At 38.9% G+C, this 20,040-nt stretch overlaps 2 protein-coding genes across 2 annotated transcripts in view; both read right to left on the minus strand.

Annotated features, from left to right (window-relative positions):
* Window positions 1–17,788, minus strand: part of LOC149081130 (uncharacterized) — a 90,727-nt gene extending 72,939 nt beyond the window's left edge. The window contains exon 1 of the mRNA XM_089237924.1: window positions 17,433–17,788. The gene's annotated coding sequence lies outside the window, so the exon portion shown is untranslated. The remainder of the gene's footprint in view (window positions 1–17,432) is intronic.
* On the minus strand, window positions 122–1,402 carry LOC149081133 (uncharacterized protein F54H12.2-like). The gene has a single exon (XM_089238292.1). It carries the CDS (start codon window positions 1,400–1,402, stop codon window positions 122–124), a length of 1,281 nt encoding a protein of 426 aa, XP_089094418.1.
* Window positions 17,789–20,040: the final 2,252 nt, after the last annotated feature.

Genomic DNA, 20,040 nt, shown 5'->3' on the forward strand with positions numbered 1-20,040 from the left:
ATCAAAGCTGCTGGATACTTCTGTATTTTCAAGGGTAAAGTATTACTAGCGTAAACATCTGCAAATGTTTTCTTAGTTATCGGGTTTGTTCGAAGAGCACGTCGAATTTGATCGGAATCCATTAGCTTGAGAAATCACACAAGACACTTCTAGACTTTGTAACCTCTATTAGACTCTGAAATTCACCGTAAATGATTACCGAGATGGTTTTGGGTAATGCCTGTGCAAATTTCAGTTGCACACGTAAGTTACCCTGTCGGACTAAATGTAGGTGTCCGCAGTCACTTTGATCGGGGAGCAGCGAGAAACAAAAGAGGGTATAGCCGTTTTGGAATTCCTGTTGGCTTATATCGATGCCACGATCTTCCTCGATTCTGAATAAGTTGTTGTATGCTCTGACTGTGTTCCCGGTTTCAAAGTTGGGTTCCAGAGGTTTATGAGGCACCGGACGTCCGTCTACGTATACGGAGACAAAGGTGAGGTTGTAATGCTTGAAATCAAACGGGTTACTTGTAAAGGTACCATTGAATGCTTCGTTATCCACTAAACCAATTGTAACTCGACGCGGCATTGCACCGAGGTACACATTATCTTGCACGAATGACATGCTACCCTGAGCCACTGAATAGACTTTTGTGAGAACCCTATCGATGGGGTATTTGGCTGTGGTCTTCTCTAAAGCTTTTGCATGTCCGATGGCAACGGCGGGACTAACCCTTACTTTTCTTACGAAGAGGCTGGCATGTTCAATGATGATGTCATAATTGCTAGTTGCTGCGATTAGGAAGAACGAAGGTTTAGAACGCACTAGACGGACTTTCAAATCCACCAAATTGAGTAACAGTCTTTGTTGGAAGAATAAAGAGCAGTGAATTCTTCCCATCATATCGTAAGATCGGCTGTTTGCGATTTTTTTGGTTCTCTTCTTCATACCATCATTATTTGTTGCGTCGGCCATATGTCCCGCGGTGTCCTTGTGATAGCCTTCCATCGTGAGCGGCCCAATCTTCGCATCTCGACCGTAGTTTAATAAGGTTTCTATGTATGCTCTATACGGATAGGTGTGAGACGAATTCGTGATGTTTCTCCCGTTTAGAGATACATCAACCTGAGAGAAGAGAGAATGTAGCGAGAGGTTAACGAGAGAGACCGGATCTTTATCCGGTAGAGGATTACCATCTTTCGTAACTTTCAACTTGATATACAGTTGTGTAGCTGATAAGTCGATGTAATCTTCAGTGCTTCCAGCAATATTAAACTCCAGCGGACCGTCTCTGATGCCTGAGAGCGGGAGAAATTCGATCCATTCACCTCCTTCAATAGCGGTTTGCGTGGGAGGTAAAGCAAACAAGTCCACTTCGCTTTTCAAGCACTCGGGTGAGTTTGTCATGATTAGAGTCATCTTTTCAATCAAAAATATCGTGTGTTGTTACTTTCCTCGCTTTCTTGCGAATGACGTTTCTCCTCGCTAAACGCTTTCTTTTATGACCTCCAAGCATTTTCTTCACCTTTGTTGACGCTTTGTCGCTCAGCGAACGACCCGCTTCTTTGGCTCTTTCCAGTGCTGCCGTTTTCGCATCTCTACCTTGCACGACATCGTTCGCAAAATCGACCCCGGATTTCAGAACCTGTCGACCTAAAACTTTTGCTCCTCTTTTCAGTAGCGGCATAGCAGATCGGAATAAGGAGCTGAAAATGGATCCAAAACCATAACCTCGTTGTAGTGGTATACCCTGATAATATCCAAGTCCTTGACCTGCCTGGTTGACGTAATAATCGGTAACGCTGGTTATACAGCAGCGGTATGGTTGATACGACATGTTTATAAATGTTTCAGTCTAAAGTGTAGTTTAACTATCACCTTCCCACGTTCAAATGACACGAGATGACCTGTATGTGTCCTTATATGAACGTGAACTGTTTCAAAACTCCTTCGGGCTAAAGGGATGTAGTGACCTCTCTCGAATGCAGCATTGACGATGTCGCCATCATGTCCTTCGGTTTTCACGATTCTTAGTAATGGGGCGAGGGTGTTGCCAACAATCTGCGGTTCTACTATATCACAATAAACGTACAACAGATGAAAGTCCAGTTTCGGATCAGCCGTGAAAGGTCCTTCGGTCACCATTCCCTTATATTCACCGGGTTCAAAACCTAGGTTCTCTGCTATCCCTGTATGCAGAATTAACTTGGCACTTTTCCTCGTAAACACCTTTACTTTTTTCGTGGTTTTGTTGAAAGTCAAATCAATGTCTTCCTTTCTAAAATTTCTCGTTATCGCCTTAATGAGGTCGGTGGTAGTCTCGTAGAAACCGCAAGGAATGACACCTTTATTTAACTCACCATCTCCAGAATCAAATTCAAAGCCGTTAGACCGTTCCGTTATGTTGTGGAAAGAATGGGGAAATATCAGCTCCGAGAGAGCTACTTCCATGTTAGACTCGAGTTCCAATGCATTCGGGAGCTTTATGGTGAAGTTTGAGAGAGTATTATCGGGGAAAAAATTCATGCTAGCATCGCTGGGCAACGTGAGGTAGAAAGAAGACATGTCGATGTAATGAATCCAGATCATCGCGAAGTGGGGTATTTATAGCTCAACCCACATGTTAAATTTGTCACCGTAATGTTGAAATTTCACAAGATGTTCCGTTTTCCCATTCCGCTTTCTTTTCCTCAACACTTTTTCAATGGGGAACGTCTCATCCAATTTCACCTTCACCAACTCATCTGTATAAAAAGTCCCTTTAATTTCTTCACCCATTAAATCTTTCAACTTATATACGGGTACCTCTCTCTCGATACATTTATCCACTACGAAAATTTCATGGGAAAAATTAGACTCGTAACCTTTTTCGAATGGGTGTTTCGAGCGGGTAATGCGAACGTGGTCACCAACTTGAAATTTTTGGTAAACTTTTTTCCTATTCTTTCGCATGTATAGGTTCTCCCATACCAACTTCTCGTTTTCTTTATCTACTTCCGAAGGGGTCATCTTTATGCTGCTATGATGAGTGTTATTATAACTAAATATTAAGTCCGGTAAAACGTCGATATATCTATACGTGCTCTTCGCTGTGAAGTGCCGCCACATCTTAGATTTCAGGGTTCGGTTGAATCTCTCGACGATGGCAGCCTTCACGTCATCGTTCTCAGTCGTGAAGAATTTTACGCCCTTCTCTTTCAGAAACTTCTGGAAAATCTTGTTTTTGAATTCGGTGCCTTTATCGGTCTGTAACACTTGCGGTTGTCTTTCCTGGAATATTTCCTGAAACGCTCCCACGACAGCCCTCCCCGTTTTATCTCTCAGCGGGATAGCCCAAGCATATTTTGAGAATACATCGATACAAGTCAGGATGTATCGCTGACCATCGTTGAATTTCTCTAGATTTCTCATGTCCACCAGATCGGCTTGAAACTGTTGGTCGATGGCACCTACCAAAATGGGATTCCTGGTAAATTTTTTCCTTCTCTGACGGTGAAGAGTGTAAGACTTTTCTCCTTCCAACCACTTTCTTATTTTTGCTCGTGTCACCTGTCCTTTCAACGCTCTGTACAACGCATCCACTCCACCGTAACTTCCGACGCTCCTCGGATTTTGATAAATATTCTCCATCGATTGGAGGGAGACAACGTTCAGCTGATGAGGGTTGGGTGAATGAGGTTTTGGATGAAGTTCACGGTGAGGGAGCGGATGTGAGGCGCGTGAGGGGGCGGATGTGAGGTGTGTGAGGGAGTGGATGTGAGGCGCGTGAGGGGGCGGATGTGAGGTGTGTGAGGGAGTGGATGTGAGGCGCGTGAGGGGGCCGGATATGAGGCGCGCGCCTCCGCGCCTCCCCCTGTGTTTGAACTGTCCTTTTTATACTACTTACGCGCCTTAAGGGCTCCATACTTGTGAGCAGAACTTGAGCAGGGTCGGACAAACATACACACAGAAAGCATATGACTAAGTATGCGCATATGATCTAAGGGGAGACATTATCGAAGTGTTAAAAATTTTCAACGAGATGGATAGGATGGACTACGAATTATTAATACGCCGTCAATCAACTACTTTTATAAGGGGGGACACCAGTATCGTTTGGTAAGGGACAATTCTAGGTTATGATGTCGCAAGGAATTGTTCACTTATAGGGTTGCTAATAAATCGAATAGCCTCGGGGGTAATGAATTCTAACACAATTGACACGTTTAAAAAAGAAATACCATAATCATATGTTTGGGTAAATTGAGAAGCTATCCATATTTAGACATGAGACAACCATAAATACATTTTATGGGCATTGTATAATATTTTATTAGCCATATTTTTTGATTATTTGTCCAATGTGAATGATGTTCGTATAAAATCTAGGATTCGGCTCATTGCAATACCTAAATCCAAACATTTATCTAATTGCTGCAACGTTTCATTACCCAGTTGATAATATTCGGGATCGGTGCATCTGCCCAAATGCATGGATCCGCTTTTTGATGTTGAAATAGGGAGAGATTTTATACTGAGAGAGAGAGAGAGAGACAACTCCACTGGAAAAGTTGTTGGCATGCTATTTTTTTTATTTTTTTTATTTTTGCATGTTATTACAAAGCAGGCCTTGTTTTGTTTATATGACTCTAGAACCGAAGTTACCCCACTTTAGTGTTGAATTTAACACCAATTTTAATATGGCATAAAAACTTTGAACGTGCTTTTACAAAGAATGCTATTTTTGACATTTCACTTGAGTTTGAAACATGAGTTATAAAAATGTATTGATTGTATGGGCCTAAATGGGCCTATGGGACAAAATGGGCCTGAATGGACCAGAAGGAGCCTAAATGCAAATTCTTGCACAGGAATGGCAAAACATCACATTTCATAGCATTCTTTTGCAATCGTGTTTTGAATATTACATGATTTTCGCCTAAAATTTGACGCACTTTTCCATAGAAAATGACAATTTTGAGACTACCAAAAAAAATGTCATTGAAATTCATTCTAGAACCATTTTATAGAAAAGTGAAAAGAAATATAGTTGGATTCCTTAAAGCAATGCTTCGCAACCTGTTACCACAACCATATGCCCCCCCCCCCTCCTTGTGGTACTGGGATATTTCGAGGGGGGGGGGCAAGGGTAAAATCGAATGGAAGGGGAACCATGGCAGAATGCTGGGGGGGGGGGGGCGAAACAGAGAGCTGTGAAAATTTTTTCAGATTTATATTCATTTATTTATTCAATATTGCTTGGTCGAGGCTTATGCAAGGGAATGTGGTTTGACAGAAGAGACGGTTGATGTTACAAAAGAAATCGAAAACTGTTGTACAATCAAAAATGTTTGGTGGGAGGTTGTTCCAATCGGTTATTGTTCGAGGAAAGAAACTAAATTTGAAACAATCAGTGGATGCAAAGATGGGTTTCAATTTATGGGAATGGTTAATTCTATTGGAAAAGTATGAAGTTGGAGTTATAAAAAAATTGGAAGTGTAGATATGGAAATGGCCACGAAGTACTTTGAGAAGAAAAGTTAATCGAGAGATATATCTACAGGTGAAAAGCGGTTGCATATTCAGTTGGCACTTGAGTTCAGTAACGGAGACGGAGGACGACCAACAGTTTAAAATGAAGCGGGCATATATAATAGGAAAGCTCGTTGATTAGATAGTTATTTATAGAGTAAGAATAATCGAGAGAGGAAGTCTTTTGCGCGTAAGTTTCTTAAAAACTGTTTTTGAAGAATTAAGGGGTAATTGCCAGGACGAGCACTATTCCGAAATAATGTTGAGATTGTTTTGGAGAGATGATTGGTCGGATTCGTTGTGCACTGTTTGGTAGATGACGCAATCGTCTGCAATATGGAAATTGATGGAATTAGGAAGATCGTTTATATAAATCAAAAATAATAATGGCGAGAGAACCGAACCCTGGGTCGTGTCAGACTTAACTTGAAGAAATGGAGAGTTCTGGCCCTTGAAAGAAACAAACTGACCGCGATTGGTAAGGAAGGCTTCTACCCATTTAAACAGTTGAACACATACAAGGTTTTGGAGTTTAAGTAGAACTTTATTGTGGGGCACCCTGTCAAAAGCTTCAGAGAAATCCAAAAAATCATATCTATTTGGGCGCTTTTGTCGATACTGCTTGATAAATCATGTATGAAAAGAACTAATTGGGTAGTTAGTGATAAAGATGATCGAAAGTCGTGTTGATTAGGGAAAAAGAAGTTTATTGAATCAAGGTGTAAGCGGATTTCCTTGGCAACTATGTGATGAAAAAGTTTGCAGCATGTGGATGTGATAGCGACTGGTCTAAAATTAAGGGGATTCGAAAGAGAACCCGATTTATGAATTGGGGTAATCTTATTAATTTTCCAGTCAGAGGGCAAGTTAGATGAGTTTAATGAGACATTGAAGATAACTAAAACGTAATTAGAAATTTTATCAGCGCAAAATTTCAGAATATGATTTGGAATGCCACCGGGGCCAGTGAAGTGGGGTTTCAATTTTTTAAAAAGATTCAGGAGGCCTACTTTAGTGAGGAAGATAGGACAAGAATTGAATAATGAATCGGAAAAGGAGTACTGAGAGGGAATGGGGTCAGAGGAAAAAACAGATGAAAAAGCCCGATTAAATTCTGTGGTGATATCAAGGTGAGAAGTAAGGTCAATGTTATCAATTTTAAGGGAGGAAGGGCCAGCGGATTTAGGGCGAAGAAAATTCCAAAATTTCAAGGGGTTAGTTTTAAGGTATTGAGGCAAGGAGTTAGTTAGGTAATTTGTTTTTCGGTGAGAGATGAGATCGTTAAGGTTACGTGTGGAGACTGAGATCTTATTTCTGAGAGAAAGGGGGTTATTGAATTTGAGTTTGGAGACAATTCGGCGATTTTTCCTTTTTAGATGGATAATATCACGATTGATAAAGGGGTTAAAGAGACATTTAGAAGAGGTATTTTTGATGGGAATAGAGGCTTTGCATTTTTCGATAACCACTTTGAATTTACTTCAGAGAATATGAATATCATTTAAGGGAGATGATGAAACGAAATCCGGGAAATGGGTGCGAAGGACATTTTGCATAAGGGGAAAATCGGCCTTGTTAAAGTTGAGTTTTGCAGTGTGCTTAAAGGAAGGGAGAGTGTGATGGAGGAAAAGTTTTACAAAAGGAATTTTGTGGTCGGAAATGGCATCAAAAACTGAGAAATCGAAAACCGGGATTTTGTTTGAAACAGCAATTTGGTGTAATGTAGAGCTAGAGTGGTTTTTTGATTCTTGTTGGTTCTGGAATAGTTTAAACGAGATTAAACTTCGGGAAAAGAAAAAGATCTCTGTAATTAATATAGTGGTTACCCGAGAGGGACTCCATTTTGTTCCAGTCAATTCCTGGTAGGTTTCAGTCGCCGGCTATGACTAAGAGGTGTGAATTATAAAATCTATCTAAAATTGATTCCAATTCGACAAAACAGTGAAGATCTTGAGTGGGGGGTAAATAAAGAGAAAATAATGCAATAGGAGTACAGCTCGGGTAACGCCACTCGGCACCAATGATTTCAAAATTGGGGTTCAAGAAGAGGGATGGTGCTACTAAAGACGAGGGCAACGACCCCTCCACTGGAGTTTCTATCTTTACGAAATGCAAGGTAGGTAGGTGGTAAGAATTCGGCATTGTTGATATTGCTATGTAACCAGGTTTCAGTGACAGCAAGAAAATTGGGATTATGAACTAACAATATGGATTCCAAAGAATGAATTTTATTAGTAATTCTTCTTGTATTAATAGTTCCGATTTTGAAGGGATTCTTTTGAGCTGCTACAAGGGAATTTGAAGTGGCAAAGTTCGCGGGGCGAGGCCTAAAGGGGTGGTGGAGGAAGATTGAAGGAAGTCCGAGTTAGCTGGGGTAGGACTACAATGAGATAGGGAAATCGGGAAAATATCTTCAGTGTTGGGATCCCAAATGTATTTAGTGTTATTGATAAGAGCAAAGTTATGAAATAGTTTAACTTTGAAACCAGTATCGCGGAATTTTTGGGAAGCCCTCCAAATCTGTCCCCGCAGTCTGCGGAACTCCGGCGAGAAATCCTCGGAGCCACTATTTTTTAATTTGAAGGCGCTTTCAAGGATTTCGATTTTGACTTTGAATTTATTAAATTTAATTATTGAGAGTCTAGAATCGACGTCTCTTTTAGACCCAAGTCTGTGGCAACGATCAATATCGGAAGGAGAAATTATGATTTCCAAAAGATCGGAGCAGTATTTGATTATTTTTGATTCAAGCGTCGAGGGGGTTTCCAAGTCCGAGGGATCCTCTGGGATGCCACGAAAAATTAAGTTGGCACGAAGGGAGTGGTCCTCGAGATCGATTACTTTACTGACAAGGGAAGATTGGAATTCAGAGAAGTCCGATGAAAGGTCGGAAACCTATTTTTGGAGGTCTTCGATGGGGAAAAATTTCTCTTCAACCACATCTCGTTGAGATAAACCGTTTAGTTGGATACTGAAAGAGTCCTGGTTTTGTGAGAGAAGCGTCAGTTTATTGAGAATAGTCATTTGAGTATCTTGTATATTAAGAAGCAAGGGCGGCTTAAGCGAGGGTGCAAGGGGTGCGGTGCACCCGATCGGCAGGTTGTTAGGGCGGCATCTTGGACTTTCGTTGGACACAAAAAATTTTAAAAATGTCCAACAGTAAAAATTCGCAGGACGTCACGTTGACAACGAAGGTGTTGAGGTAACTGGAGAAAAAAGACAAGGAAATTGAACAGTATTACCAAAAATAAAAATGTACTCTATCACAATAGGCAAACAGTAATTTTTCCGAAAGTCAAAGTGGCCCATCAGTAAGTGCTGTTCTGTGAGTTATCTGGTATAATCAAAAATGGTAAAATAACGGGAGAAAAAAGACAACATCCCTACTTCGAAAACGCAACATTTTCTTCAAAAGCGGGACGTATGGTCAAGAACATTTTCTTGGTAAAGAATTGCCTCTTAGGATCACTGAGCTATGAGTAAACTGGAGTGAAGACTGCCTATACAATAACACAGGCGTGCGCGAGCCGACGCGGAGGAATACAAAAGTGGGCGCGACGGAGCGAGACGGCCAAACATTGCTATTTTAGCACGTAAACAATAGGGGAAACTTCCATTTCGGGTGTTTTTTTCAGTTGTTTTCATATTATTTCATTAATATAGTCGTCCATCTGTACATACACAAATGCTGATATCATGTTCTGCCTATATTTGCACCAACCGATGGGGAAAACTGAAGAAAGATGGAAATAAACTTCGGTTTCATAGGTGAGTACACGTGGTTTTATATTGAAAGATGCATTAATTTTTATACTATAATTGTAAAATTAAACGCATGTAGTTTTCATTTCACGTTCAATTTCTGTTTAATGAGCATAATTCAAAATAACAAATTAATATCGCATGAATTTTAAACTTCAAAAATATTTTTTGAAACCGTGTAGAAATTGCTTATTACTGTTGGGGTTAGAATTTTTATTACAGAAATACTGACGAAATATGCTTCATATGCATTTATGTCTGAAAAAACTGATAATGCCTTAAAGAACTAAAATTATCCCGTGTAAATATCAAAGAAACAAATTACCTAAAATTTTCTATTTCTGGTAAAAATAATTTTGGAAAAATAATGTGAGAATGAGGAGTAGTAAAATGAAATTAATATTATTTACATCATCAGTTTTTGCTAAATATGAAAAATCATAATCATCAAATTATGATCACATCTAATTATATTGTTAATGTATTATAATCATCAAACAGTTATCATTGTTAAGCTACTATTATGAACAATGATTGATTGATACTATTGCTTTCTTGAGAAGCCTGGTAATGAATATACTTTTTTTTTTAAATAAAGGTTCCCTCTTCGAAACCAAGAAGTTCTTAAACAATGGGTGGAAGCTGTGAAAGGAAGGTCTTGACATCCTGCTAAAACATTTGTTATTTGAGCTTAGAATTTCGTAGCTGACAGCTATAAGTCCTCTTCTCAACGCTATTTGAAAGAACATGCTGTTTCTACTATATTCAATTTTCCACATCGCCCTCAACCTTTGCAGAAGCGACGCTGATCACTTATTAAACGCCCTCTACTGGTAAGATATTAAGTTATTTCTCCTTGTTTAAGTGGTTTCAAACTTAAGTACAATCGGCCCCACTTAAATATTTATCAACAGTTCTGGCACATAATATTGGATTAACCAGTGTATTCAATTATGCAGCTAACAATCAAATTGCCATTGTGCACCATAGTACACAGTACTTGTCGCGCGACAATTCGTCGCAATCAATTTGTCGCAGCGTCAATTCGTCGTGCTACAAACTCGTCGCGGTACAAATTTGTCCCAGAGTCAGTTCGTCGCGGTGCAAATTTGTCGCAGACTCATTTCGTCGCGGTACAAATTTGTCGCAGTCAGTTCGTCGCGGTACAAATTTGTCGCAGAATCAGTTCGTCGCGGTACAAATTTGTCGCAGAGTCAGTACGCCGATCAAATAAATTTTCAAAATTCGGTTTTCATGGTATTCATGCCACACTTCCCGCTTTCTGGCGGGATCTCCATTTCTTGCAGCGAGGGGCGTTGGGCGAATACACCAAGATGATAAATTACGATGAAATAAATTTTCAAAATTAAATTTTCACCGTATAAGCCGCACTCCCGCTTTCTGGCGGGATCTCCATTTCTCGCAGCGAGGGGCGTTGGGGGAACACATGAAGATGATAAATTACGATGAAATAAATTTTCAAAATTAAATTTTCACCGTATAAGCCGCACTCCCGCTTTCTGGCGGGATCTCCATTTCTCGCAGCGAGGGGCGTTGGAGGAACACACCAAGATGATAAATTACGATAAAACAAATTTTCAAAATTCAATTTTCACGGTATGACCACAATTTTCACCTTTTTGAAGATATGAAATATTCTAAGCTGCTGGTGAAATTTTGCTGACAGGGGAGGGGATGGGGGTCAGTGTTTTGCTGATTTTTGCTGACAAGGGGGGGGGTCAAAAATGGCTGAAAATCTGCTTACGTAATACTTGAATGGCCCTAATTCACTATTGAATATGTATCTGCCATGTAGAGAATACATCTTTGAGGAATTTTTTACCGACAATATATCTAAGGCCAGCATTACACTATGAAAGTGTTCTAAAAGTCCTTTTATAAAACTTGAAAAATTCAACCAATAAGATTATCGGTTGCATTTGCTCGAATGTAACCTATGAACTTTATTGGTTGGATTTTTTGAGTTTTTAACTTGAGCAACTTATCCGGTGCAAATTAAATTTTGAAAATGTATGTGATCGCAATTTATCATCTCGGTGTGCGCCCCAACTCCCCTCGCTACGAGTAATGGAAATCTCGAGAGAAAGCGACAAGTGTGGCTTATCCGGTGAAAATGAAATATTAATTAAATTAAATTATTAATTATTTCAGGTTCTTGTGGAGATACTGTAGTGGTTAATGTTGGTGGGAGTTTCGATTCCACATGGGACAGATACAAGTTTACACTTAAAGAGAGCCTCCACAGTACTGTAATTTGGGGAATATCATAAACACCGACATTTTTTTACAGAATTTTAAAATTTTATCATAGAAAAAATGATTTTTTTAACATTTACAATAATTGAATAATAAAAAATTAATATCAATTGCAATTTTAATTTCGATGTAATTTCGATGATTTTTTTCGAAATGACAAAAAAAAATATTTAATAAACTGTGTGCATTTCTTGATGGAAAAAAAACTTTTCTTCATGTTTATTTTTTCACGTATGAGACAAAAAACCTACATACAGATCGCGTGACGAGTTGACTCTGCGATAAATTGACGTCCCGACGAATTGGTTACACGACAAATTGTCACTGCGACGAATTTGTACCGCGACGAATTGGCTCTGCGACGAATTTGTACCGCGACGAATTGGCACTGCGACGAATTTGTACCGCGACGAATTGGCACTGCGACAAATTGATGCGCGACGAGTTGAGCGCGACAAGTTGAGTGCGACAAATTGACCGGCTACGTGCAATATGTATATTTATATAATTTTCAAAATCTTTGGCAACTTCTGTGTTTCGCGTAAAAATTGGAAACAATTTTATTTGCAAACTCTATAATGGAAAATTACAGTGAAACCTCCTAACAGCGGCCACTAACAGGACCATCCAAAATAATTTTAAGCCTTCTTTCCAGGGCATTTTTATGTTCAGTCCGATAGCTGAAGACGTTCTTGTGAAAAAACTGCCTTGAAAATCAACTTGAATTTTTTTTTAAATTTTTCTCATTGTGCTAATTATATTTTTTCAACTCCGTGTCAAGTGTTCGTTCGGAAATAGTTGATCGGAGGTTACTTGTAATGTTAAGTCTGAGACGGAATCCTTTGGTTTCAACAAAATATGGCAGTAGTTCGGAGGTGGCCATTATAAGAGGTTTACTGTATATGAAATTAATATTTTAATTAGGATTTTTTTTTTTTTTGCAGATTTTTAAAAGGTTGAAAACTGCTGTTCACAATCATGACAACATGGCGAACACTGATGAATCAGATGTTGAAAATGAATTTGAAGCAGCTGCTGCAGCATTATCCTTAATTTTGCCCTAATTTTCCAGGCCAGATCAGTTCTGAAGTGACGAAGTCAGATAGTCCCACCAAAGCTGAACTGAGGGCGCAAAATAAAACTGCTCCAGTAAAGATTGAAACGGAGGGACAAAAAAATATCAGATCTTACGTCAGTGTTAACAACGGTGCAAAAAGTATGTGGAATGCTCATGCAAACTGTTACCTTGTTAAAAGACACTTTTGGAGTTGTCCCATTTGAACTCCTAGTATATCAGCTAAAAAATAAAAATGTGAAACCGAGTAGGAGACGATACACATCGTGTATGAAAGAATTTGCACTTACTTTATATTTTTATTCTCCTTGTTCATATAATTATATATAAATTTGTGAAGAAAGTTTACTCTTCTCCACCCAGCGATGCTGAGATCTTGGGTGAGCTCTACCGAATGTTACCCAGGTTTCATGAGCGCAGCTTTCTCATATGTTCAAAATGACTTCATGTTCTTCCATGTCAACTCATAATGAATACACAATGCCCTGCTTTCTTCATGTTGGCACCTCTGGTCCCCCCTTGAGCTTCGATTGCATAATTGTGAAAATGCCAATTTAATGCAGTTTTTTTGGATAGTTTCAAGTTCATTTAAATTCTAATGTATCGCCTGTGAAATATCTTTTATTGAAATTTTGGGCCATCACCTGGTCATCTTCCTTAATGTGTTGATTACTGCTGAGCTATGTATACAATAATTATTACAAAGTCTTAATCAGAGGAAAAAGTGTTCATTTCTGGTACCCTTGCAATGCATGGCAGTTGTAGTCATGATGAAAATAAATCTAATGAAAATGTTAAAGAATGTTGTCTTATATATTCTGTGAATAATTGCATATGTTGGAAAGGGAAAAATCCCTTCAAATTTAGAGTTTGTCTGTGTAAAATACTAGACAAAGGTTTGCATTGTAACTAAGTAATTATTTGATAGCAAACATAGAGTGCTCTTGTGAATTGTGATTTCAATATTCCAAATTATTCTCTGTGGACCTGTTTGTAAATTGTTTATTGGAAAAAACTTGTATGTGCACATTGTTGTATATATGATTGAAAAAATATATTAAACTCTTTTTTTTCTCTCTAATTTTTATTTAATTTCTTGCATTGAAAGTTCTTTTTTCAGCAGTTAATTCGCGGATATATTCACGGATACGAATTTTCGAAGTGGAAGCCTTCACCAAAATGAAAAACACAATATTAGAAATGTATCGCACAAAATTAGAAATTCGCCGCTGTGGTGGTCGAGTGGTTATAGTGCCGGACTCGTGATGCGAGGATCCGGGTTCGAACCCCACAGTGGTGGTCGGCTGAAGTTGGTTTTCTGTGGTTCCCAACTTCAAGGTGCAAATGCGAGCCGATCTCCCCGTTAAAAAGTCTCGCCACAGAGAGCAACAGTCCTACAACGGTAAATCATTCAACCATAACACTTCACTCATAGTTAGAAAAACTGGGGGCAGATGGCAGCACTACACATAACAAGCATTACACAGAAACAAACTTTACGTCAGGTTGCACTACACGTACATTCCCGCATGTACCGGTTCGTTGGGGGGGGGGTGCATGTGTGGTGTAGCAGTAGTAGGTAGGGCCTCCAAAAAATGGCTCGGGGATCCATGATGTTCTTAAGTCAGCCACCTCGTTGGGCAATTTGCCTGTTGTGGCGTTGTATTTATATGTTGTTTTTTATAAAAAAAATAGTTCCTCTTAAGTTTTGGAAAAGAAAGGGTATTTCGTGTACGAAAGTAAGTATTCATTTTTATACTTTTTTTTGAAGATAAAGAATACATAATTATTGGCCGAGAAGTGAAAAAAAAAACGGAATGTACATGTCTCGTATTTGGAATTGCCCCATTGCATTAACATGGTCAGGAAATGTTTTGCCCGGTTCGCTCCAAAAGGTTGATGCGGTCGCGTAGGACGACGGCTCGCGCAGTCCTCACTCCACTTTGCTCAGTGCTTAGGATACAGTTCTGTTAGCCTCCCGCTAGGGTCGTCTTTAGAGGCGGCACATAAGACTTTGCACCCGGGCAGAGCAGGTAAGTTCGAGCCGTCCCTGTTAAGAAGGATGGAAGAATCTTTGACTGCCTCGGAGAGGGAATTGGATCTGGTTTGTATTTGACAAGTTGTGAGAGCGGATAGCTTTAGGACCAGGATTCGACTCGATATATCCAGAAAGCAAGAGGAGAAGGAATAGGGGGGAAGTGGGAGAGAGCGGGGAAAATGCAATGATGGAACAACCTCTAACAAAAAATAGCGGAGATGGTGCGATTCAACCGGAAACAACATATAGGCGGAATGGTAAACAAAACATAGGTAAATATACATTAAACGATCAGAAAATGGATGCGGGTTCGCCGGTAAAATATTGACAGCAAATGTGTGAAATAAAAAATTTTAAAACACGGTCAAGGGCGTACCCAGGATCTGAACTAGAGGGGGCAACTCACGATGCTAAATTGATATGTCTGTGCTGTGTGCCAATTATTACACTTTAATTTCTCCTCTGGGCCTATGAATACGGTATAGATTATATATAGGAAAAGGACTAACACCTAAATAGAAAAATGAAAATTTTTAGCATCATAGTAAGACAAGAATACGACGCTCCCACATCTCCGTGCGGGATGAGAAGGATTAAACCAGCGGTTCTCAAGCTTTTTTTACTCTCGGAGATTTTTCTGGCATATAATTTCCATGGAGGAGTCCCGTAGACCTATTTTTCATTCATTCATCGGTTACTGATTTAGTATTATTATTCGAAAATACTTATAATTATTTTTTCCGAATTTACTGTTTTTTTGTATTTTTCTCGAGCTGCCGCGGAGCCCCTGGGGAGTTCACACGGAGCACCGGTTGAGAACCGCTGGATTAAACCTTCTAAGTGAAATATGGGGAGAAAAAGTGTGGTGCTACTCTCAGAATTTAGCAGAAATACTCACAAAACCAGGGACATCGCAACGCATGGGCCCCCACCCGGGCTCGTATACATAAACCGCATTTGCATGCGGCTCCAGCATCAGGAGCATATTTAACCGCGCAGCCTCTCTGCACAAGAGTTTTAGAAGTTATTTTTCAACGGGTTTTACAACGCACAATGTAAGTCGTTTTTAAAAAATTTCGTTATTAGTACATATTCAGCATTACATGTAGTTTCATATTCATGTATTGATTTCACAATTGTTTTGCTTATTTCTTGATTTATTCGATGATATTTCTTAAATATTGGTTGTGCCCAATATGAGATACAATGAAGTCCCTAATATGGGATATCTCATATTGAGACCTCATTTTGTAGACAACGCCTAAAGTACCACTTTTTCTCATTTATTTGTAGTGATCTGAAAGCAAATTAACATTTTTAAGATGGCTCCTATAAAGCGAAAGAAATGGTCCCCTGGTGGAAGCAGTTAATGCTGTTAAAGAGAAGAGAATGGTAATTGAAAACGTAGGAGGACGCTTGAAATAATATCAAAATACGCAGAGTGGCACGCGCAACAAAATAATCTGGATTGTGGCATGGTTCGGAAAAAGGTTGGCCACCCCTGATTTAAAGCAACAAATTGTAATTTTTGGCAAAATTTAATGATATCCAGTATTTAAGATCGCAATTTCCTGCATTCTCCTCGATGATGTATGTGAACCTAATCATTTTATTTGAACCAAGAGGTGGTTGGGGCGCTTCAGGACAAAATAATTTTATTCCATTGGGCCCCTTAAATTAGTGAAAAGTCTAAAGTTGGGATTTTTCGGGGCCCTTCACAACTCAAGGACCAGGGCGCCCCCTCTGTTTGAACCCATATGGATATCACAAATATCAATTGCAACGGGTGAATAATTTCGTCAGGTCTGCCCGCGGACCATAGGTGGTCCGCATTGGTTGAGAAATGCTGGTTTACTCGATATAAATGAAGTTCGGAATACTAACATTCTTCGCAGTTTTTGGATGAAAAGTTAGTTGATAATGGTGGACAATTAATACTCGGAAATAATACCGTCATTGCATAGGGAAGCTGAAAACACGAAATTGCCGCACCTTTTTCCAACAACTGTTTAATAACTTTTTTTAACTTTTCAACGGTGAGATCTTCAAACTTTTTCATGATTAAAACACATTTTCGGGATTCTTATTGCGCTTTTCGGTTCTATTATACGATTTGAGGTAATTATTTTATTCCGTAATAGTTCGGACTAAAAAAAAATTGCAACTCATTCATTGATTTTTTCTCATAAATCATATGTTAAAATATGATTATATGATAATATTCTTCGAATATTTTCGTCAATGATGATGTCAAAATTTTGTTCTAGGAATCTGGTCAAATCGTTTTCCAAAGGGTTCTCGATAGCCGCAAGACACTGAACCTAAATTTTTCTTATTCCATCCAAACAACAAATTTTCAACAAAAACAACATTTCCGAAACAACCTTTTTTTCTCAAAAAATTAAAAAAAAAACTAAAAATTTCTCTCACTTGAAATTTAAAAAAAGAAAGAAAACCAAGCATTTTTTTTTTAAATATCGAACTGGAGTTCTGATGTAGCTTTTTTGGGTGAGAAAAGTTTTCAGAAGAGCTTCCGAGTTCAGTTCTTGTTGAAAGTCTCGAAAGCATATGGATCGGTATCAATTTTTAATGACTGTTTAGCATAAATTTTTTTTATTGTTAGAATAAAAAATAATTTATGAAACGTTTGGTTTTTTTTCCACTGAATCATACAATAACCGATAAAATCATTCAAACATTTCACGACGGTTACCGATAGAATTATCCTTCGCTATATTTTAACGGAGATAAAAATTATGAGATTAACAGAAAACTTAGAAACTCACGTTGGTCTGTAGTGAACACTTTCTCTTCCTTATTATTGCTTTGAAACATCTTCCGTCTCCATAAATCTGTGATTCACATTATCAAAGATCGGCTAGACATTTTACTGTCGTGTAGTTAATTCCGACAGCACACTATCATCCTTATGATAGAAAAGAGAGTTATGAAGTTCTTCCCCCGCTTTTTTTTTTCAAAGAATCCCGGAGTAATAAGTGCTTCGTCTTTGCTCAGTATGAAAATAAAAATTCCGGAGAAGAGCTTCTTCTATCTCGCTCTCTCTCTCTCTTGCCGGGGAAAAAAACTGTCGGACGGGATCACCTTGGGAAAGGGTTGCCGTGTCGTGTCGTGCTTCGTCCACGAGGGCTGCCGAATCGTCCGAACAAAACGTGTTGGCGAAACCAATTGGAATGGCCATCGCCAAACTCATTTGTTCCGACCAACAGCACGAGCCAAAAAATCGTTAACATGAACCCTACCCCGTAGGACGAAATGGAGTAAAAGAAAAAGAAATGTTGCCCGCGTCACTTTTGAACTCGAAGTGGCATCGGGGCCCGATATATTCGCTGGTCCGAACTAGTAAAATAAGTACTGTATGTATGTATACTGGGAATTGAACGTGTATATGTGGTTTCAACAGCGCCTCCTGTCAGAGCAACTGCGCCCTTTTCTTCTTTAGGTGAATGATTTGAATTTCCGCGAATCTTCTGAGAAAGCTCACATCATCAACTTCCAACCACGTGAGTTAATAATTATCAGGCTCTGTCCGTATAGCAACACAAAAGTTTACAAATCAATATTTGCTGAAGTATAAGCTGCTTTTAGGTCCTTCTGCGGATGGTTACAGATTTCGTCACATCCAGTTTCTGCTGAGTAGAAAAGTGCAAAGTATATGAGCATGAAATTCGGCCCGAGGGCAAATGGTCTCCATCCGAGAATTTACTCGCAAAAAAAAAAAAATAAAATAAAATATATATATATATTATATACACAACTTGTGGCACAGTTCGCGAATATCTTATCGACTTGCTACCATATTCCACGGCTATGTAAGAGGTATTCCTCAAATACCCACCAGTTTTTTAATCATGACAACTTATACATAGTATCACTGATTTCTCGTTTAAGTATAGGCCTATATATATATACTAGCTATAATACCCGGCGCTGCCCAGGTTTTCTTCAATGAGGCTGTTAGAAACACGTGATATCTCCCTCTTTCTTCGAGGGACATGCAAACCGTGTCTAAGTAAACCAATATAGCGACTTCCTGTGCGACTCATGAAATAAACAAATCTAGGTTTAAAGAAACATAGAAATGAATATATACTTTTCTTTCCTTTTTAAGGGGCGCTATGTATTTTTATTCCCCCCCCCCCAAACTTCAAGTTATTATCTGCCTGTTTCAGCTTTCAAAAATGCTTAATTAAAGCTGCGGAATTTTTTCGATGTACTTTTTATGGGCCCATAATTAATTTTAAAACAACCTAAACTATATGTGAATTTATGCAGTTCAATATTAACAGACAATACGGAGACATTAGTTTTCATGCTTGAGAATAGATAAATAAAAAGTTGAAATCAATGTTATTGCATGAATACCCAACTCGAAAGTAGATCCGACTAATTACTTCATATTCAATCTCCTGGGCTTCGTATATCTCTAAACAAACACAATATTTCAGAAATCGGGAATTCTATACAATTTTTAAAATTATTGATGTGGCGGAAAATCCCACCAAATTTCAGCATTTCTACAGTAAAATCGGCAATTTCAACAGTGATTTCTGAGTATCACCCTTTTCGTGACCCTCAAAGCGATGCTGATGATGATTATGACGTCTATTCAAAAAGCCTCATTACTGAGAGTATTTAAATGTAATTGTATTGAATAGTAGTATTGTGTAGTATTGAAAGTATTGGCAAACCATTATAAAGGCATAAACTATTATACATATACATATACATATACTAACAGGATTAAAGAAGTGACAACCCATTGTAAAGGCATATACACGTCTGAAACTCATCGCTAGGGAACCACGGTAACCAAAGTAAACGTTCGGAAAGTGATTGTTGAGGCCCAAAAACCATTGTTGCCGGACAGTTTTTTGCCCATTTGGGGCATTTGCCCTGGTCTGACAAAATTTTAAAGTAGCCTATCGTTCAAGTCGGGTCCCATTTGGTATATATGCAAAATTTGGCGACGATCGATCTAAAATTGTAGATTTGTATAGAGAACATACACACACACACACAGAAAATCAATTTTATATATATAGAAGATATAGAAAAATGTGCATTATAAAAATTAGATTTTTTTTTGTCGATAAATATTTATCGACATACTTATTATAATTTGTCGAAAGCCAAATTTTCCCTTTGCTTTCATTTGACTTTTGTGGAACAAATTCCGAGTCAGGGCATGGGCCACCATTCTAGAGCATGGCCCTAGGCTGGGATCTTTTGCAGGCCCCCCTCCCTCCCAGTCAGATTTCTCACGACCCTTTCTATAGTTAATTTATAGCGCCGCTGTGGTGGTCGAGTGGTCATAGTGACGGACTCGCATCGCGGGGACCCGGGTTCGAGCTCTACCGTCGCCACAGTGGTGGT

Source organism: Pholcus phalangioides, unplaced genomic scaffold, assembly GCF_987345545.1.
Source record: "Pholcus phalangioides strain wild (caught in Gottingen) unplaced genomic scaffold, Ppha-v1.0 ptg000010l_1, whole genome shotgun sequence".
NCBI classification, from domain to species: domain Eukaryota; kingdom Metazoa; phylum Arthropoda; class Arachnida; order Araneae; family Pholcidae; genus Pholcus; species Pholcus phalangioides.